Source organism: Branchiostoma lanceolatum, chromosome 7 (assembly GCF_035083965.1).
Source record: "Branchiostoma lanceolatum isolate klBraLanc5 chromosome 7, klBraLanc5.hap2, whole genome shotgun sequence".
In the NCBI taxonomy this organism is placed as follows: Eukaryota; Metazoa; Chordata; class Leptocardii; order Amphioxiformes; family Branchiostomatidae; genus Branchiostoma; species Branchiostoma lanceolatum.
Window position 1 is genome coordinate 13,311,725 of NC_089728.1, and position 21,376 is coordinate 13,333,100.

Sequence of the window (21,376 nt, forward strand, 5' to 3'; positions counted from 1 at the left end):
GCTACATCGACCCCGGCTTCCCAAAGTAATTTCTTTCAAATAAAAGAAAAGTCTCAAATAAGAACGGCCCCTGTTCCAGAAAAGCTGGTAATGGGCCCAAACCAATCACCACCTCTATCTATCATTAAAATATAATGACCATAGGATTTCCAGAAAATGAAATATGAAAATCAGCCATGGCCAACTTCTGCTGCTGCGGTACCACGGGAACTATGTGGTCCATAATCAAACTTGTTCTTTGTTCTGCCAACACCTACACACACAGCTTCTCGTGTTGTGTTGTCCACAACGGCATCGAAAGCATAACCTCGCCGAATGTACTAGCAGTAGCATTGAGGGAGTGTTTCGAAAAAAAAAAAGATTAAGTTCTCAAAGTTAACTTAACGAAGCCCTAGGCCTGTTGGCGAAAACTGCCGTCAACTGTCGAGGGTTAGCCATTGTAATAAATGCAACATTACCAGCACCCACCAACGCCCATCAGTTGTTATATCTATTTCATGCCACACCATCTTAATATTCATGTCATCCGTCAGCATCAAAGTTCACAAGAAAACTGTGGATTGGTATGCCATCGACGTTGGCGCGCGCATCAATTTTCGTCCGTTTAAAAAAACAAAAACACTTTTCGACCATTCTATAAATCATACAAAGCAGCTACAAAATGAAAAAAATATATGCTGCAGATTGCGAAAGAAAATTTCGGAAAACGGATGCTAATGTCGTAGAATGACAAAGCCAATTCAAAAGTCAAAGAGGAAGATGTGAAAGAACAAAAATGAAGAATCTATATCATTCGGTATACCACACAAGTGGGTTCAGTTTCGTTCATCCTTTCTAACTACGTAGATTCCATAATGAAGGCCCTCCCAAAAAAACTATCGCCTGTGATGATGATAAAACATTATGCTTTATTTCTTCGTGGAACCAGGAACATTCCATGTCTTTTTTTGACAGGTCGACTTAAATTCGGTTTGTGCTTTATCAATAAGATTTAAAAGCATTTATAACAAATTTTAACTGTAGACAAAGCCAATTCTTGTTAAGCCCAAGATCTGTCTACCATGACCATATAGAATGTCCAGAACACGACTCACACGAGATATGAAAACCGGAAGATATGCTGCAGCACCATACAGGTATTGGGCTCTGCTGCAGTATAAGTATCACAGAAAGCCACCAGGTTATCTATAATCAAACTCGTCCTTGATTTTGCCGACATTTAAGATCAACTCATGTTACCTTCTTCTCACCTTCTCACCCTGACGACTTTAGGCTAATGGCCTGTAAATTGTAAGCCTCATGGTGAACTCTCTCCATACAGCTCTATCATCATTTTCGTTACCCACATAGCAAATGTCTTAAAGATCCAAAGCCTCCGTGTTGTGCTTTCCACACAAATAGCACCAAAAATAACCCTCTTGGTGTCTTGATGAAGGTAAAAAAACAACCACAAGGAGAACAGCAACAACAGGAATCATTCAAGAGAAAAACTGACAATATGACACATGTAACGTTAATGTTATGCTCTCAATTTTTACAGACCGCCGGGACGCTGTATTTAGAAAAGATGGAGAGAGAAACACGTGCATTTGCTAATCAGTTTGCATATTTGCCAAGTTATTCAAGGCCTAAACAAGCCTGTCTACAAATCCTAAAATCATGAAAATTCTAAACAGCCCTGCCCCCTGTGTATTTCCCCACTGTCGTGCTGCCTGTTTAGTTTAGACACTATTCGAAGTATAAATCGGTAAATTGAATGTTGACCTTTGACCCATCATGTGACGGTCCTATGCCAGCTGGAAGAAAGTGTGTGTTTTTTTCCCTAGAAAATGTTGTAAACACTTCTTCAGCCTCCCGTACTAGCGAGATGACATGCCTAGGATGAATTTGATGTTGAACGCCTAACTTCCAGCCAGGTTTCCTTAACCAGTGCCTATATCACAGCCGAGAGACTAGCTTTGGAGCTGATTGACACAGTTTTGTGAAACAAACTTTGCCCCCTGAAAAGTTGCCTTCGTCGAGTTTGGCGATTCTGGTTTTTGTTTTGATAGAGCGAACCCCCGCCCATGATCATGCCAGTGGCGGGAGAGCCCGAGGTGCGAGCTACAGGCGGACAGGTGGACGGTGAGTTTATCCCTAACCAGACGCGAAACCTTGTTTTGGGACTTCTCTGCAAAGGGGAAGTGGGGAGGGGGGCGGTGCTCCGCTTGCTATATAACTGTATGCACAGTCGCGGGTATATCATGCCTACTTCTGTTATCCAATGATTAAATATTTTAGAAAACGTAGGATACTCTGCTTGATGAAATCATCTGCCTTCACTCGCTACAAGCATTTGATTCTGTTGCTGTCATATTAACCCCAAAGTGCATTTTCAAAGAGATAGAGTTTATAAAATGTTGTTGGGGAAGAAGCTCACACTGGCATGACAAGTGGCCTAATTTAAGCTGCATGTCTGAAATGTGCAATGCTGTATATGTAAGAATCTAAGATCAGCAGCAAAGGGTAAATGTATACTTTGTTACTTTGTTCAATGTGTACCATTTGTGGAGTAGATCAAATCTTAATTCGTTTAAATCAACATGGCAGAAATACATCTAATCAATAAACCAAACTAAATCTGCTTGTAAGCCATTATGGCATTAATATTTGTCACTTTGTACAAGCCTGCATAGCGTTTAGCGAGATAATACAAGCAGGTTTCTGACTCTTCTTGAAAAAATCTATGTAACATAAACCTCTACTAGTAGTAGCTTTGACGAGTCACATGCACTTGTCGTATAGTATCGGATTTTCATTGTATAATGTACAACAAGTTGTTGTGGCCCTGTGTGAGTCGCCACTGTAAGTTACTGTAAATGCATTTAAGTTGGCGTGGTTTTTATTTCGCGCTAAGGCGAAAATGGAGTGTTCGCGGTGGTTTTAAGATCACGGCAGTGCTATACTACTAGTAGTAGTAGTTACAAACTGCTACAATACTGGACAAAAAACATAAAACCACCACGAACATTTCTGCATTTACAGTAATTAACCTTTTGCTGACATGTTACTTCACCTTTAAGTCTCACAGTTCCGCCGGGTATCAGACCACTCCATTAAAAAAACATTGTTATTGAGGCCTTCTCACAAATTTCTTGAACACCCGGATATCTTAAGTGTGCATACCTAAGGGATTACTTTTGCAAATGCTGCATTAGTACATCTCTTAGAAATCACAGTTTTTTAATAGAATTAATGCACTTGTCTAAGGGTTCCTGGTGGAATGATGAGAGAGTTGACATTATATCAACTTTTGTTTTGTCTAAGTTATCACGATGGCCCTTATCGATGCTGCCTACGATAAGAACGAGAATGTGCGGGATTTGATCGGCACCTCCCTGTATGACCTGGGACGCAAGCAGCCAGTCATGGTGTTGAGTTCTCTGCACTCTTACCTCATCAGACATGCAAAGGTACTGTGTGATCAACACCTCCGTCTACGGAGAAATTATTATGGTGTCTGTCTGTCTGTGTGTGTTTCAACACTTATTTCCACATGCTAGGCACATCGGGGGCACTGACAGGAAGTTAGGTCAAAAATCACAGAAAGGTCACAGAATAGATAGTATTTCAAGGGCTCTCTTGGAAATCAGTTACTCAGTTAACTGAAGCCTTAATGAAGGGACCACCCAAAAGATTCATTCTTAAAAAAAACTTCATTTCCAGCTGTCTTCAATTTCTCTTCATTGTTCTCACTTGCATGTTACTACATGTATTTAAGTTACACACTTGCTTTGGTTGAACTTAGTTCCTTCTTTTTCCTCGCATGACTCATTTGCCTGAGGCCAAAGATGGGAGCCAGGAAGTTTTGATTGTTAATGAAGCTCAATGTTCACAGAGAGCAGCCCAATAGTCAAAAGAAATCACCCATTACTGACTGAATGCTAGTTTCCTTACAAAACAAGGGAAACAAAATAGATTCTTGCGATGTGTAGCATGTCAGTTGGCTGAGAATTATACGTAGGCTGCTTTATGTATCAAGTTACATGTAGGTAATGATTGTAACATGACATCTGTTTAAAATATGTCACAGCTTGCCCAAGGCCATCGTGTAGTCTTGCTGTCCACCATTGAGAGAATTGTCAAGGACACCATCGATGACATGCCTCAGACTCTAGCTCGCGACCTCATCGACCTGAGTTTGGACGAAATGACCAGGTCAAAGGTCAGCAATATTTCCTCTTACTCAGTTCAGTATACCTGTATGTTGTAGAAATAGTCATTGGTAATGTTCTTAGGGTATGATTATGTGAATAAAATAGAATAAAGAATCAAGGGTGCAGTCTGTTGAACACAGTCTATATTTGAATATTTCTTGTTGCCTTGTGACAGAGTGGCAAGTTCCAAATGTGACTATTCCTCCCCCGCGTTTCTCATTTCATGACTGGTGTGAGATGAGGAATAGTAGAGTTCATCAAGCCCAGGGGAAGGTAGCAGATAAAATCCATTTGGTTGGGTAGCTGAGAACCCAGCAGCATATTGATTTACTAATCTGATGAAACCATTTAAGGAACAGGAATATTATCTTGCTTGTTTTTCTGATATCTATGCTGGAACACCTCCACAGGACATCGTGCCTGACTGGCAGACTGCGGCCAGCAACGTGCTGGTTGCCATGGGAACCAGGTTCTGTAATGAGGTGATGGAAGGTCTCCACCAGAAGTTCCAGCCGGGCGTCATGCCGCACTTCTTCGTGGTGCAGACTCTGGGCAGCCTGGCCTCAGCCAATGGCATGTATCTTTACTGTTTCCCTAAAGTATATTTTGTAGAATTTAGTTTCCAACAAGTAAAAAGAGTTGACATCAAATAGTCTATAATCTGTACAGTGAAGCTACAATGTATCCTTGGAGACATCATATAGCTTCCTATAATTGGTACAAACTTTGTCATGTAGACCTATGTGATAAAGGAAGACTGTAAAACATGATGCCACATGTCAATAAATGTAGCCACTGGATTGCCCAAAACAGTATGTGTAACTGTGCATAAAAGGATGTTGGATTCAAACATATGGTTGATGATTCATTGCTACACAAACAGACCCAGGCTGCATGTATCATGCTTATGACTTTATTGGGTTTCACTCGGAGATGTACCTACACAGTACAGTTAACGTTCATTACTATAACATGATACCATCTCCTTTGCACAGTGTATGCCATGGTCCCATTCCTGACGGCAGTGTTGGGTACCATGCTGCCAATGCTGGGGATGGCCAAACATGACAACATGAAATGGGTCTTTGCTCACGGTAAGACCTTTCTTTTTCCTTCTCCCTCTACTAACCATTGTGTTGTGGGCAGTTGTAGTTTTTGTTCTTCAGCAAGATGCGTGGCCTAGGATGCTGTCATATTGTGTTGTCAACGGAGGTCTTACTTTGTAACTGTTGCCTAACCAACGTTGTCTGGGTCTGCCCCTTGCCTTGCCTTTTGCTGCTTTTGTGCAGGTGTTAGAATTTTAGCATCTTATCCTCAGATGAGATATCAACCTTTGATAAACTACAGGTATAGTCACTAACTATTGTTAACCAATTATGCTGCAAATGCGTGTACAAGTAACTCAGACAAATAAAACAGTTACTAGTGCTTGCTTGTCAAGTTGTAAGTAAACACGATGTTACCTATACATTAATTTAATCATCCTTGGGGTTAACATTCACACAACAGTCCACAGGTTTCTTTCTGTATGTGTGACTTAGTGATCTATCTTTCCTTAACACAAGTGTATCTCTCGTTCCTTTTCCAGCCATTGCTAAGTTCAGTGAGGCCATCTTGGACTACGTAGCTAACATTGACAAGGCCCCTGACCCCACAGTGAAGAGGGAGATGTTCTCTGGGGAGATCTACTCTGCCTACGAGACGTTTTTCAAAGTGTGGCTCCAGTCCAAGGAACCTAAGGTGGGATAAAAGTTCTACAGCCTCAAGGAGGTTATGGGATCGTCACATTTTACAAAATGTACCTTAATGCTCTTATCCCAATGTGGAGTGTTCCACTGGGTTCTAGCAGGTTTGAGATCCACTGCTGATTTCTCAGGGAAAGAACCTCAGATGAGGTTGCACCTGGGCTGTCTTCAGAATTCGTCCCTCTGTCTTGGAACAGGACAGAAAAATATTTCACCCCATCCATCCAAAAGACTTCATGACACAAAATTAATGAAAATGAATTTTTTTAAGTTTAAAATTGTGGCAGATTTACTTATGAAAATTAACAAAATGGGCTCCCAGGCAATGAATGGGAATAAGAAGAAAAATTTAAGCTGGAGACAGCCCTGGGTTGCACCCCGACTTGATGCCAACTTTTGTACCAACTTGAAAATGAAAAAGTGTGAACTTACAGCAGGAAAACATGATAGCTTAAAGCTTAATGCTCTTATCCCCATGTTGCAGCTGCGGCTGGCTGTAGTGGAGGCCGTCGGTCACATGAGCCACATCCTGACTAGGGACAAGCTGGAGGAACAGCTGACCCAGCTGGTTCAGGGCATTCTGGGATTGTACAAAAAACAGCCTGAACCCTTCTATGTCACACAGGTCAGAGGTCAATGTCATAAAACGCCAAGTTTGGAGTGTGGAAATGTAATTGGATCAAATTTCAAAAGCAGATCTATCGGGCAGTCAGCCTTCATCTGTTGTACCTAATAATACAGAAAATGATATCTTATGTCAATGTTATGTATAGAGGCCTAAAGCCTAAGACTGGTCAATAGTCCAAAGTTTGTGTGTGTCACAGGACAATTCAGTACCTTTTTCTTTAGACTAGCACACTTTTATAGCCAAGTTAATGTCTGCCTTGTCCCCCTATGACTATGTCAGGCCCAGGGACTGTAGGCACATGTACATACAGGTACAAATATTATTTGGCAATTTGCTACAATTATGTCTTTCACACTTTTAGTGTCAGGTCAATTTACTATAATGATATATATATATGGTCGGGTTTATTTTGAATTCCAGAGTCTGTGCATGATCCTGGATGCAGCAACAGAAGAAGAGAGCACCATTCTGGAACCACAACTGGACATGCTGCTCAATTCTCTCCATCCTGGGGTACGTTGCCGTCAATATTCTCTGTCCCGGGACACAGTGCAACTGATTGAGTCAAGTCAAAAGCAATATAAAGGAGACACAGTAGTTGTTGGGTATTACTTTTTAGAAGCAGACCACAAGAAATTGTGCTTTGTTGGATGTGTCTGCTATTTAACATTCAATTGTGCACATAATGACATCTGTTTTTTCTATGTCAAGGCAGTGTTATACCGTGAGTTTCTATACTTTGGTGCATCTGCTATTTTTTATGCATGGTCCCATAATTCTTTGTGATACTCCAGCTTCCCTTATCATTTACTATAATTCAATCAGGTTTGTGCCCAGCCTGACTTCAACAATGCGATGTCTGTGAAGAACCACAATGAACTGCTGAGATGCTTCACAGTTATTGGTAAGCAAGAGTTTAGTTGGAATGTGAAGATAATGTCATATTATGAACAGGTAAAAAATAAGACGAGTTCTATACTGGGAACTGAAAGTGGTAGCAAAATGTCCTTATTGAATAACCTTTTCAGTACCAAGGACAGCTGCCATTCTTAGTAGGCATTTGACATTGATATATCTGTTCTTATGACTAGTATAAGTATAATGTATCAATTCATATTATTAAAGCCCTGATAAACTTATGAACAGTATGTGTATTATACTATTATGTTTAGGATTGAAAGAATCAAATTTTTACACAGTGAGTGTAAACAATTTCTGATGCTGTAACTATTTTCTCTTAAACATTTTCTGCTCTTTCCCCACAACAGCCCGGTCGTTCTCAGACAGAACCATTGGGTTCCTGATGCAGAAGTTGGAGAGTGGTGGGCTCGTCAACTCAGAGAAGAACAGGATAGGAACTCTGGAGATCATCAAACATCTTATCAACTCTGCAGGTAACGAAAATGCTCTGACACTGCTGCTGTGAAATGCTCTGACACTCCTTGCAGTAAATGCACTATCTACTAAATTGTTATGTGTGTACATCTATGGATATATACTCCTGTTGTAACTTTCTGTCATCATTTTTATCTAATGTATGGAATAAAACTTAAGTTATTCTTTGATAAACAGTAACTGTTGCAGTTTGACACTTCTGATGATTACCTTTTGTTTATACTTTTTTTTGGCAACCAAAACAGAATGTACTTTGTAAAACTATGTTGGTCTGATTTCAAACAACTGAAGAATTTTCTTGGCTTGACCTGTTGAGTTGTTCTTATGTTGCATAAAGGCCCATATATGGAGGACAAGAAACCCCTGGTGGTGTCAGGTCTTCAGGCCATCCTGACAGAGAACAACAACAAGGTAAAGGCAGACAAGGAAAATAGTATTGATAATACTATAAAACAGTAGTTACCTCATAAACACAAGAAGTAGGGATATAACAGCCAATGTTCTACTGTACGATATATCTTGCCACACCATATGAATTTATTAATTCACAATAATTGTATTCATTTCATATAAAAATGCCTTTCCAACTCCAAACACAATTTTGATAGTACTATGACAGTCACTGTATATATTAGGGAAATACCAATTGAAAGTTGTTTGGGCTTCAAATAGTGTATTGTTGACATTTACAACAGTCAGGTTTCATTTTGATTTGGACATACATGTATGAAATATCACCTCTCAGTTTCACTCACTTGCTATTTGGCTTATTGTCTCTTGTTTCCTATCTTGCAAGGGTTAGATGTGCTTGCACAATCAGATGTGAAGGTTTGGTGATAAATTACCATTATTTCCTGTGGGTTGACACAGACTTATAATGAAGGTTGACATATTTGATGTCCTCCTTGATGCTGCCCATTTCTTTAACCTTTATCATACTGAAGTAGCCATTTGGCACCCAATTCCCTATTGGTAACAGAGTTAGGCAGCAGGGAGAAAGTAAAGTATATCACAAAAGCTGCTTATTTTTCTCCAGGTGAAGCGGATGTTCAGCCAGGTGATCATCGCCATGGCGCACCACGAGTACCTGGAGCTGGAGGGAGGCACGCTGATGGTGGAGTTCATCGTCAGACAGTGTACCCTTCCTAACAGTCCTCCTGTAAGTCTTAACAACTGCAGAGGAGATCATGTACCATTATGATACATGTAGCTTCAAAAGTTGAAATAGTTTTTCTGTGTACAGGCACACACAAGTACACCTGCATTAACTCAGTCACTGCTGTTAAAGTTTTAGGAAGTTTAATCCAAAGTATAAATTGCAACAGACAATAGATTTCATGTCTTTATCTGGCAAAATTTTTACAGGCAGTAACAATCAGAACAGAAACAAATCTACATGTACTAAGTACAGGACCAGTGTAAGTTTGGGTAAACATCATAAAATACATACAGTAACTTGCGTGTGCGGGTGGTATGTTGAGCCCTGTATACTCAGGGAAAACCATAAACAGCACCATTAAGGTTTTTTTTTAATGTTCCTTGACAGGTCTATAGATATAAGTTTTTGTTGATTTAGAAAATGCTTTTTTCCTGCATGAAGCATGATTGTATGATATTTGTTGTCTTGACTACGACAAAGAAATGCTTTGTATGACTGCAGACTTGTGAAATGGTTTGCTCTTTGCAGAGTATTTTAAGGGAAATTTATCTGTCGTCTTGCACAAATGTTTAACCACATCTGACCTGCTTCCAATGTGGCTTTCATTCTATTTTCTTAACCTATTGAACACTCCCTCCATCACAAATCTAGTGCTGAATGACTGTGTAAAGTCATCTCTTCAATCTTTGATAATCATTCATTGACAAGTCTTGTGTCAAGGATGTATGCTTTACCTGACAGTGTGTGTGGATGCTTCTAAAATCTCACAACACTTCTCCAACTCTGCTTCCTTGAAGGCCCATACCCCAACCAGCCCCACTGGTGACTATGTGAGTATGCCAGGCTTGTCTCTCTTCTCTGTCAAACAATGATGCAAGAAACAGTGTATGTCCATTTGTGTGTGGCTGCCTGTTGCTCCAGGAGTGCATCTCATCCTCTTAAGTCTTCAAAATATTGTCAAACTGTCTGTAGTGATCACACACTCAGGGGACGTCAAGAAAATGGTCACAGTAGCCAGGAGGCCTGTATGGATGGAGTCCTGAATGCTTCCAGGGGTCAAGCTGAAAATTAATTTAAGGGTCCACCAAAAAGTGTCCACAATAGCCAGATGGTCCTTTATTGCAAAGATCGTCACTACTAGTACTACAGGTTTGGCTGAGGCATTAGGTTGAAATGATCAGGATTATTACTGTAAGTACTTTAAATTGTAGAGACTTGACCAGTTCCTTTTTCTCAACGACATGGACGTTTATGTTTAGGGCAAGAGGTCCCCAGATCCGGACTTTGTTACGAACGAGATGCTACGTTCTATGTGCGAGAACGTGCTCCAGTTGGTGACGACCACAATAGAGTGCATGGAGAGGGTGTGTACATTTTTACCACGTTTGTAGCAGGATTTAACTGTAATTTCGAATACAACAGAAAAGTGGGACTTCAACCCAGTAATGCTCAATTGTACAGCACCAGTCTTTGTCAAGGAATGACACTTGTTCTGTTCAGTAAAAAATATGTCCCACTTTTCTGCTATATTGAAAGTAACAGTCAATTCCTGCTGCAGAATGAATTCTACCAACTTGAAATTGAATACAGATGAACTTTCAAGTTATTTTGACAATGTCTTTTTGTTGAGCTGTTAATGACATTTTGTACCTCCAGAAGGTTATTAAGCAGCACACAAAAGTATCTGTCTTAAATTGTGAAGATAAAATACATTTTGATCTAGTAGTGTTCACCTAGAGAGCAATTTTTTTTTCATTCCATTTTGTAGGTTCTGTGGCCCTACATATTGGAACTGTTAGGACCGCCACAGTACACACCAGCCTTTGGTTCCATAGCCCGCTGTGCTGCTCACCTGGCCAACAAGAAGCGGGAGGCTAATGATGAGGACTACATGCTGGACTACGAGGTTTCAGGTAGGATAAGTGAAAATAGTTTCCAGTTTTACTTAAGAAGTATGAAGTCCTTTCTACAGGATTTTACACAGTCTGACATAGAGCACTGGCTAGCACATGTAAACGATCTCCCCCGGCATAAGAGAACCTGGTCCTTGTTGAAAATCATGAATCAGTGCTCCCCAAAAAAGTAAATGCCGGCTTACCTAACTCAAGCCTAATGCATTTGAAAGAAATTTGTCATACAGGTTACTAGCATAATTGCCTGGAATTTTTTTTTACCTACATGTACACATCTCATGGAAGGCAAGTCTATCTATTTCTGAAATCAGATAAGACATGGATGGTAAATGCTTAATATGTTGATTCACTAAATGTGAAAATCTTGTTTTCTAGGATAGTACTCATCTTCTGTCTTTGTCTTGTGATAATACGTGTATTGAAATTTGAATGCTTCAATCGTTGCTGTTATGTATCTTTTCTTGTGTTTGAACTTTAGTCTTCTGAGAAAAATGAGGTCTTGCATCCTTGTATTGCTCTAATAATGAGAACATCTCTTCACTTGCATTTCAATTATCAGCATGATGATTCTCATCGATTCTCTCTGTTGTCTCTCCCTCCATCTCAGTCAAACCAGGTTTCAATAAAGGTAACGAATGCTACACTGATTCTAATTGTCGTGTACATGAATGTCTGTACCTCACTTGTTCTTGTAGCCATGTTGCAATCTGTGTTCACAATCAGAAATAAAAGTTGTCGCTGTTGTCTGGGTCCAGTGGATGTTGGGTGTACATACATGTATTTAACATCAGAAATATGGTGCATGTTAATAGTTCTAACCAGTAGTCATCATATTATTGTGTAGGACTGTTCTAGATTTAATGACACTCAGTTACTAACTTTTTTTGCACGCCAGTTACTAACTTTTTTTGCATACAGGTAACAAGGCATGCTTAATCCTGATGCTACACAGCTGGAAGAGAGAGAACTTTAAGTTGACATTCCTGCTCATATTTGTGTTTTCTTGGTTGCAGTGAACATTCCAAAGCCACCTGCCATGATAGCCAGACTTGTGGTATGTAACAAAATTTGTTTTCTGACCATTTTGCAATTCTGATTTCAGAGTTGTGATTTGGTATGCACAATATTAGTATTACATGACTAGCTACTGAGTGAAGTGGCCAGCTTGGTCCTTCTTTGTTATTGTTTTTTCTTATGAAAGAGTCACCTACAACAACAGTGTATGAACTGTCCTGATAATTCATATTATTTCACTAATAAATGTGTACATTACACTAGATTATGAAGAAAGAAAGCCTCTTGTATTTTTGTGGGATTTTTGATAAGCTCAAACAAAAGAATGGCTGCCTGTTTATATAATTATGATGCAAAGAGAATGCAAATAAGTATATACTGGGTTCTTAAGCTACACATGTGTAACTGAAGGAATTTTATATCCTAGGTTTCAGTAACATTTAAGCTACCATCCTCAGTGCTTGATATTGTGAAGTAGCGGCAAGGACAAAGTCCCAAACGTAACTTGACTTGGAGTACTAAGAGTGAAGCCCTGGGGAATATAGCTGTAAGGCTACTAAAAACCTAGTATACATTGATTTATCAACCTGGTGGAACTATTCATATGATAAAAAGTATTTTGTAAATATCCTGCCAATTTTGTTGTTTCGCAGGTGATGGCAGGACAGCCCCATGCTGGAGGTGGGCGTGGCCAGCATATCCTGTTACTGATGAAGGGCCTGTCGCCCAACCTGAACCCTGACCTGGTCGACCTGTGGGATGCTGTCATTCCCAAACTCATCCAGTTTCTGGAAGGTACGCCACTCACATTGTCAGCTCTGGTCTTCGACCTTTGAATGTAGGATCATGACAAATATGGTATCATTGTAAAGAGAAATAAAATATCAAACTTTCCAATGATTTGTAATATTTGAAAATATTAGTAATAACGATTATAGCCATTGATCAAATGTAAGTTTCCAAACTTTATGTTCTAAATATACCTAACTTTGAATTGCAGACTGTGATGAAGATGAGGAAAAGTGGTCACAGAAGACCTGGGAGGATTTGATGCTGAAGGTACAATCTGTTCCTCTGAACCCTTATATTCAATTTGGTAGAACAAATTCCACAACTTGTGCCCTGAAATGTATTTACTATGTTGCTTATAATGTTTTTCCTAGTAGCACATTTATTGTATGATTTTTGTTACATGTACATTATACAGAATATCAAACTGCAGTGTACAATGTAGAATTGTAAATATACACACTAATTAACAATTTGGAATGCAGTAATGATACTTTTTAACAAGTTTATGACACCAATGAAGCATGCTACACCACCCATACTCACCATGACACTTGACATGTTTTGCTGAATACCCTTGGACACATGCATCCTAGATGCTGTCCAAGAGTATGGAGGTAGTGAACGATGATGACTGGGTGGTGGAGTTTGGGACTGAGATGGGGAAACAGATCCCTCTGTACAACAGCCATCCTGAGGAGAAGGTAGGGCAAGTTTCATTCCCTTTCTGTCAGAAGAGGTGACTAAAAAAATCATACTACGTTACTTTATCACATGCTACGATGCTACGGTACTTTTACGATACCTAATAGACTTATAAACTTAACTGAAAGCGTCTTATTCCTACAACAAAGATGGGAATTTGGCACAGGAAAAAGACTATAATGTTTTAAACAGCACTATATTATTTTGTCATCTAATCTTTGTGTTAGTAGTACCTAAGTTACCTGATAACCCTTTAGCTAGGGTACAATCAATCTTGTACTTTTTATCATTTTTTGGCAGGACACCAAATGACAGTTACAAGCAACTGGATGAAATTTGGAAATGGTCAGACGTTTCAGACAGCATCCTCTGTCTTTTGTTAATCACTGATGAAAGGCAGTTGATGCTGTCTGAAACGTCTGACCATTTCCTAATCTATCCAGTTGCTTGAGTTACTGTCATTCTGTATATCTTATTACCTGGATGTCTAACCTTCATCAACATATTTTCTGCAGAACTTCCTGTACAAGTGCCTGGGTGTCATCATGAGGTCCTGCAGTAACAAACAGTTTGTCCAGCAGCATCTGGACCTGCTGTTCTCCACTGTTAAACACACCAGTCAGGTGGAGAGGGAGGGGTGTGCCATAGGTGTGGGGTACTGTGCCTCCTCCCACCTGGACACTGTTATAGCCAAGCTGGAGGACGTAGCCAAGAAGGACATGGTCAGGAAGTCTACTGGCTTCATGGGGCTGCTTAAGGTAAGAGCAAATTTAAAGTTATTTCTATTTGTTGCTTGTTTTTCTGTTTGTTTGCTTCCCACAGGGATTTATAGCAATTGATAGCTTTTATGGACACATGCTGCAAATGCTGTAAATTCATTTAATTTCTCGGTAAAATTGTAAATAAGGATTCGCTGTGTTTTAAGTTTGCAGAATGGGCCCATCTACTGTAACTTGGAGAAACAATTATTTATGGTGTCATGATTTTATGATGGAAAGGCACTGTGAAAATAGAAGCACCGCAAACATTTCAAGATTTTCAGTAACCTGCATATTGTGTGAAACATTAGATACAAGTTCTGTTCACAAATATAAACAATAGTCATGGAAGTATCTCACAGACTCTAGTTTGTCTCTTATATTCTATCACAAGAAGTGACAAAGCAAGAATCTTTAAGATACAATAAGATTTTTGATATTTTGTCTCGGGGGACAACTTGGCCTCATTACCTCTGTTTTCTCCCCTTCAGGACAAGTCAGAGATTGACGTAGAGAGAGTGAAGAGCACCGTGATGCTGTGCCATGGTTATCTGACCTTCTACGCTCCCATCACTCTGGTCACGTCCAGGATCGAGTCCAGCATCCTCCGGTCCATGAACCCACATTTCTCCAACGTCAAGGTGAGGAAATCATCAGTTGCAGTCCTTTTACAGTTTATTAAATCCTTGATTACGTGAACACTGGAAGATTTTGACTACCCAAAACTTTTGATTATTCATAACTACAACAAAATTACATGTATGTACTTAAAGTGTTGGTTAGTAAATCAAATCAACTCCTTGATTGTAGGAAAATACGTCCGTCAAACCTTTTGACTACCTGTTTCTACTACTAAGTCAATGTACAAGGTCTTTGCCCTTGGTGCTGAAACTCTTTTCTGTTAGTGATGGTTGATAGACCCTGATGAGTGTCGCCTCATTAAGTCTACCCTGATAATTACTGTTTATGAATGACCTTGGATTTGCTCCCAGGACCCGAGTGTAAAACAGAACTTGATCCGTGCGGTGGAGTTGATCGGCAAGGCCCTGCACCCCTCCCACCTCAATGCAGTATTTGAGTTCAGCAGGAGAGGGGAGCTCATCACACACATGCAGGTAACAATGTATAAAGATACAAGAACTGTTCTGCTGCAGTACCATAGAATGGTGCTAGATGTTCCACATTTCAACTTACCGACACATGCCCACAAACCAAATGTCCATGTAAAAATCCATCAACAACTATTCGAGTCTGCTGTCCACAAACCTACCCACCCAGAAAGACAATAATCAAAAACCCACCTACAAACTTCACCAGAAACATGACCTTGGCAAAGGTTAATATGCTTGAATACCGAAGACATGACAGTTAAAATGTTAATGGGATAGACTATAAGGTTTGCGAGTGAATCAACTGCTGATGTCTCTAGCTTTTTCAATTTTATGCGTATTTAATGTCTTCTTTATTATTGTAAAAGAAAGGGACCTTGCACTACACCAATTGATAATATTAGTCAATGCTGTTTTACATATTAAACACTATTTACTAGCATGTTTTTCACATGTTGAATACTAACTCTTATCTTGGCCTGATTCTTCAGGAGTATATCAAGGTGGAGAGTATGTCAGCCCTGCACAGTGAGACCAGGGCGCTGGCCATGAATGCCTGTTCCACTCTGGTGTATCCTTCTGACTTAAATGTTAACCATTTTTTTTAGCTATACAGTAACATCCTTACTCATATCAATACTCATGTAGGACATTCCGTTTACTGGTAGTTGTGAAGAGTAACATAACAAATAAGCATTTTTTAGTGAAGCGGTCACATAGTGTTTTTTGCTTATTACCAAGTTTTTGTAACTTTTCACAAGTGAACTACTTTTCAGCCAGAAAAGCGGACCTTGCTATAAGACAAAAGGCGCTTGAAATGTAACTTCAAAAGTTGGTTCATAAATGAGAGAAATGTCATTGACTTCAGCTTCAGTCAACTTGATCCCAAGATGAACGAGGCAGACACCTTCGACCTTATCAAGGTCACCACAGACAGTGTGTATGGCCTGCCTGCCCACGGTGGGGTGGGGGGCAAGGGGAAGGAGGACAGTGGAGGGGAGGGTGACAAGGGACCACAGGTGAAGAGCTCAAGTAGTTTAATAACTTAAAAGAGTATCTATACACAGATATTTGCCTCTGTTTAGCCTACAAATATCAACACAGTTACATGTATACTGTCAAAGTTGCTGCGGGGACTTGTAAAAATGTTCACTGTAGAGAAGCAGCCACTAAAGACAGAATTCTTTATGCTTTTGTCATTGGGGAAAAAATTGACAAAAAGTGGCCATGTGTAGCCACATTCTGAGGTTGGCTGCTTTACTTGATTACATATTACATCCCCTACTCAGGCCATGATGCAGGAGGCACAAGACTGTCTGAACAGCCTGCTGAAGGAGGTTCTGAAGAAAAGTGTGACGCCTGATGGGCTACAGGAGGTCTTCAAGGTATGTTAGGCTGAAACCTCTTTAAAGAGTGATGGCTACAGTATACAATAATGTCCAGAATGATAGATGTTGGAATGGGGGGGGGGGGGGGGCAGTCATCATACTTACTGGCATCTGAAAATAACATTGTTACTCATGGTGGGAACACATCAAAGTATAGTCTGAAAAACCAGACAACAATTTATCAATTCTAATGCAGTTAATTTTTTTCTGACAGCATTTGGAACCCTGGATGGTATCTACTCAGGACCATGAGAGGGAGAGAGTCATGCACACGGCACTGGAGATCTTCAACTGCTATCTGGAACATCTGGAGTTCGGACCTCTGGTAAATGTACTTCCACGGTTCCCTGTCAATGAAGATAACACATTTTTTCAGATGCTACAAACTCATGTACTTATGAATTCATCAGTTACAAACAATATGACTATACTACTACTTGAACTATAGTTGACATATTCATAACGTTTTTACTGGCAATTGTGATTGTTCATGTAATCTTTTGATATGAGCTTCATAATCATTTGTACAGCAGAAGCTTGTTTTATTCTTCTTCTCTAGCACATGTGTAGCTGTTTAAAAAAATTTTCAATCCCCAAAACTTCAACTGCCGGTAAAGTTAGAACACTCTTAATCAGATTAGCAGGTTCTTAATACCGCCAGTTGAAGTGACAGCTTTTCTATGTTTGCAGAGCCCCACAGTGTTCAGTAACCATGGTACCCTGCTGGCCAGACTGACCCCCCGCTGTACCGACCCCTCCCTCACTGTCAGACAGGTGGCCATCGACTGTGTGCAGGTCGTTCTCAAGATAGGGCTCAGATATGAAGGTTTGTTTTACTATTCAACACTAACTACAGTATCATATAACTTTCAAATTGGTTTTAAGGTTTGTCAAAGTTTGTGAGCTTCTCAGCTGTATCATTACTGTAAGACCTCTCAATAAATGTTGATTGCGTTGAAACTAGAATGTTTTATTGGAAGAATTAAGAACCATATTTTGAAGTCCTTGTCCCTCCTGCAGTTAACTGTAATTTTTCTCTTGTTGTTGTTTATCTTCTTAAGTGTTTGCACTGTGTATTACAGTAAAAGGTTTTGGAACAAGGTCTCTCCTGGGTGCTGAAATGCTGGTGCTGCTATAAGTCAGCAAGGAGGAACTCTCCAAATTTAATTCAAGCTGACCGAGTTGATGTTTAGTTGTCATTTTGTCACTCCTCTATGTAAGTTTCTTAATGATATAACATTTGAAATCCAAGAGTTATATCTATATTCAGAAAATACATGTTAGAGAGCTTTTTGTGTGCTTCAAAAATGGCGACCAGAATTCCCTCGTCTCCTATGACTTTTTTTCTTGTTGCATGCCCAGGTCAGCCAGTTGACCACAAGGACCAGATGGTGGAGGCCCTGACTACCCTGAAGGAACGAGTGGTCAAGGATGACCCCCAGGTCCTCTTCAGTGTGGTCAGTGACCTGGCCAAGGTGAGGCAAATGTTCCTAATCCCTCATTTAGGGCACATACAATGCCTTCCCTTTTCTCTTGCACCCTTGCATGCTATCAGTCAGGCCAATGTAAATAAAGCTTTAACACTTACAGGGACATGCCTGTCCTTCTGTGGTGCTTGGAAACAGCCTAAAGAAATTTTTCTTGTCATGTATTTGTATGTAGTAGCTTGGGAACTGGTAGGGGGGGAGTACAGGAGACTCAGTATAAACTACCTAGGATGGGACCCAGGCTACATTTTTATGTGTACTATGTGGATAAAGTTACATCTAAAACACCATTGGGCACATGAGATGAACCAACACTGAATGTGCTTATACTCTAGTTTGATTGAATTATTCATCTGTCTTTAAAACACTGTTTCTATTTGCAGGTTCTAGTGAAGAAGGTTCCGACGGACCAGCTGTTGCCGTTTCTGGACCGGCTGCTGCAGGGTCTGATTGACGTCCACCCTCACGCGTCCAGCGGGGCGTGTGTCGTACTCAACAGTATGGTCAAGACACGAGGGTCGTCACTGCACCAACAGGTCAGGCCTTACTACACGTAACTGTTGTAGTCTATCAATTACTATTGTTACAGTGCTACTACATAGTAGCATGCATGGTTCAGTGTAGTTTAGTTGAGTTTAGTTTATTGTGATACCCTTTATCCCCTAGGGGCTTAATCTTCCAGGGTTCATTCATCATTTACAGTTCTCATCATAAGTTTGAATCCTATTTGATTGTAGATAATAGCACATAAAGTTCAGGAGGATAAAACATCCCTGTTATGAAAGTCCTAGGGAGCACAAATTCTAACCAAAAAAAATTGAGTAGATTAGAAATGTTAGGATCACTACATTGATAATGTAAGCTTGTTAAGGTTTGTATCATTTTTATATTCCAAGCTGTTGATTCCAAATGTCAAAAACAGCAGAGGTTTGGCTCTGCCTTGTTTTTGTCGTCTTTTCAGTGTTTTTATTGGGCTTTCGATTTTATCAGTTTTTTTTGTCTGTTTGGCTGGTGGTTTGGCTGAATTGAGCCTAATGAAAACGCATAAAAATATTTCAAAAACGAGTTGGAGCCAAACCTCTGCTTAGAGAGTAGTTGATTAGTCTACCATTCCCGTTTGACATACTCTGTATAACTGTTACAACTGTAACAGTTGTACAATTGACATATGGACAAATGCCTGCCAGGTGCGTGATGTGATTGACGCGCTGCATGTGAAGCTGGGTGAGATCACCGTGGAGCAGACGAAGAAGGGCACCCTGCGTACGGTCCGCACCATGGCTACCCATCATCTCGTGGGCGTGGCAAACGCTCTCCTCAACAAACCGCTGCCTTTTGATGAGTAAGTGATGAAGCACCTATACAGCGCTCAAATCCCTTATGATAACCCAATCAACTCTCACACTTTTATGACATGTGGTGGTCTGACAATAAAGCTAGATGGAGCTAGCCTCCCTGCTGCAGTGAGGTTCACAGGTTACTGTCTAATTTACAGATCTACTGAAATGTGGGTGCCTTGGAAGGGTCATTCATTACCATTTCAGAAATACTGTTTCTCAAAGCTACGGCTACCAGGTTAATAAAGAGGCAGAGATTATCCTGTATCCAAGGGTTCTTCCCAGCCTTAGATTGTATTTGGTCATTTTGTGGTGTAATTTGACCTGATTCTTATCTTTTTCATGTTAGAGATGCAGATTAGATGCATATGTCAAGACAACAAAATAGACACAATTCTCTGTCATCAGCAATAAGATTCTGTCCACAAAATACGTGATGGAATGACAGATGGTTGAAAAAAATTGCAGCATCCCAAAAAGCATCAGTATTGCCCAAAATGCATGTAACAAAATCAAGATCTCTAAGTACATAACTGTGCAATACAGGCTACAGATATTTCCTGACATTGACCTTGATGTCTTCCACCTCCCATAGAAACCTGGTGGAGTGTTGGAAGATCCTGGCGGCCGAAACCCAGCTCACCACCAACCTGATGGACCATCTGCTGGAGATCATGGCACGGCACGTCCCCTATGAGGAGAAGGCTGTGAAGGACAGGAAACAACGACCTCCACGCACCGCCACAGCTCTACCTATGGCTGTGAGTGCCACATTGCATCTTAGATGTTGGGCTACACAAAAATAACTTCATGAGATTGATAGCATCCTCTTCATTACCAGTCCCAAAATGTAATGCAAAGTGTAAAAAGAAGTTGAGACGAAAAAATTTGGTTTAGATTTGGGAAATGAAGAGATGATGAGCGAGAATTTGACAACATGGTGTTACAGATAAAAGAGTCATTATTTTATTATTTTACTTTAAACAAAAATAACAAAGCCTTTTCAGCTATATGCAAGCTATTGATTTGTTGTTTTGCCAGCCATATATATAGTTTCTCAATTACTTAAGGGTAGAATTGTGTAGTACTTGAACTTGAATGAGGACATCTAGTGATTGTGTAGTGGAAAACAGCTCAAGACCAAAAAAATGTGCAGGTGTCTGAAAATCAAATTCATATGGCCTTAAAATTGCCAAAATAAACTCTGCATCATTTATCAACTTTGTGTTCAACTTGATAGATCTAAAAAAAATTGAGAGTGAAACAGAATTATGTAATATTATACGTATGAATACTAACTTTGTATGGATGACTTTTCGCGCGGTCTCGTAGGCCTCCTGCGCCCTGGCTGAGATCTTACAGGTCCCTGAGACGGAGGAAGTCGTCATCAGTAACTACCACAGGCTGTTCTCTGCCGTCATGGTCCGCGTGGGCGCCACTACAGGGGTCAAACCACCACCCAAAGACCAGGTATGAGACACTGTACTATACAAGGGTCCACCACCTAAAGAAACATAGGTGTGAGGCAGTCCAGCTAGGTTAGGAGCAAATATAAGGGCTAATCACTGTGAAGAAAGGATTCAGATACCGCTAGATTCTTTTACTGGCCAAGGATAAAATTTCACAGCTATTGTACATGTGGATAGGGGTGCTCCATGGTAATTCTGTCAATCTCTGGTCATTCCTGCTAAAAAATCAGGTAGAATAAACCTGAGAAAATCATTCTATAAGTAGCATTTGTCAGAATTTATGA

General features: G+C 40.1%; 1 protein-coding gene across 6 annotated transcripts in view; it reads left to right on the forward strand.

The window, feature by feature from the left end:
* Positions 1-1,761: 1,761 nt before the first annotated feature.
* The window catches only part of LOC136439421 (maestro heat-like repeat-containing protein family member 1), a 28,402-nt gene continuing 8,787 nt past the window's right edge, over positions 1,762-21,376 (forward strand). For 2 of the 6 annotated variants that reach the window (XM_066434860.1, XM_066434864.1), the window contains exons 1-33: positions 1,762-2,124; positions 3,307-3,452; positions 4,073-4,204; positions 4,607-4,769; positions 5,192-5,290; positions 5,785-5,936; positions 6,426-6,566; positions 6,990-7,082; positions 7,395-7,473; positions 7,838-7,963; positions 8,302-8,375; positions 9,001-9,123; positions 9,921-9,953; positions 10,383-10,487; positions 10,892-11,036; positions 11,644-11,664; positions 12,050-12,090; positions 12,704-12,845; positions 13,051-13,109; positions 13,436-13,543; positions 14,060-14,302; positions 14,794-14,943; positions 15,295-15,417; positions 15,903-15,982; positions 16,286-16,430; positions 16,701-16,796; positions 17,014-17,124; positions 17,490-17,625; positions 18,162-18,274; positions 18,670-18,822; positions 19,474-19,628; positions 20,219-20,384; positions 20,956-21,093. In XM_066434860.1, the coding sequence (XP_066290957.1) occupies positions 2,067-2,124; positions 3,307-3,452; positions 4,073-4,204; positions 4,607-4,769; positions 5,192-5,290; positions 5,785-5,936; positions 6,426-6,566; positions 6,990-7,082; positions 7,395-7,473; positions 7,838-7,963; positions 8,302-8,375; positions 9,001-9,123; positions 9,921-9,953; positions 10,383-10,487; positions 10,892-11,036; positions 11,644-11,664; positions 12,050-12,090; positions 12,704-12,845; positions 13,051-13,109; positions 13,436-13,543; positions 14,060-14,302; positions 14,794-14,943; positions 15,295-15,417; positions 15,903-15,982; positions 16,286-16,430; positions 16,701-16,796; positions 17,014-17,124; positions 17,490-17,625; positions 18,162-18,274; positions 18,670-18,822; positions 19,474-19,628; positions 20,219-20,384; positions 20,956-21,093 (3,849 nt within the window). In that variant the 5' untranslated portion in view covers positions 1,762-2,066. The remainder of the gene's footprint in view (positions 2,125-3,306; positions 3,453-4,072; positions 4,205-4,606; positions 4,770-5,191; positions 5,291-5,784; positions 5,937-6,425; positions 6,567-6,989; positions 7,083-7,394; positions 7,474-7,837; positions 7,964-8,301; positions 8,376-9,000; positions 9,124-9,920; positions 9,954-10,382; positions 10,488-10,891; positions 11,037-11,643; positions 11,665-12,049; positions 12,091-12,703; positions 12,846-13,050; positions 13,110-13,435; positions 13,544-14,059; positions 14,303-14,793; positions 14,944-15,294; positions 15,418-15,902; positions 15,983-16,285; positions 16,431-16,700; positions 16,797-17,013; positions 17,125-17,489; positions 17,626-18,161; positions 18,275-18,669; positions 18,823-19,473; positions 19,629-20,218; positions 20,385-20,955; positions 21,094-21,376) is intronic. The other 4 variants (XM_066434865.1, XM_066434866.1, XM_066434862.1 and 1 more) reach the window with 3 other exon arrangements.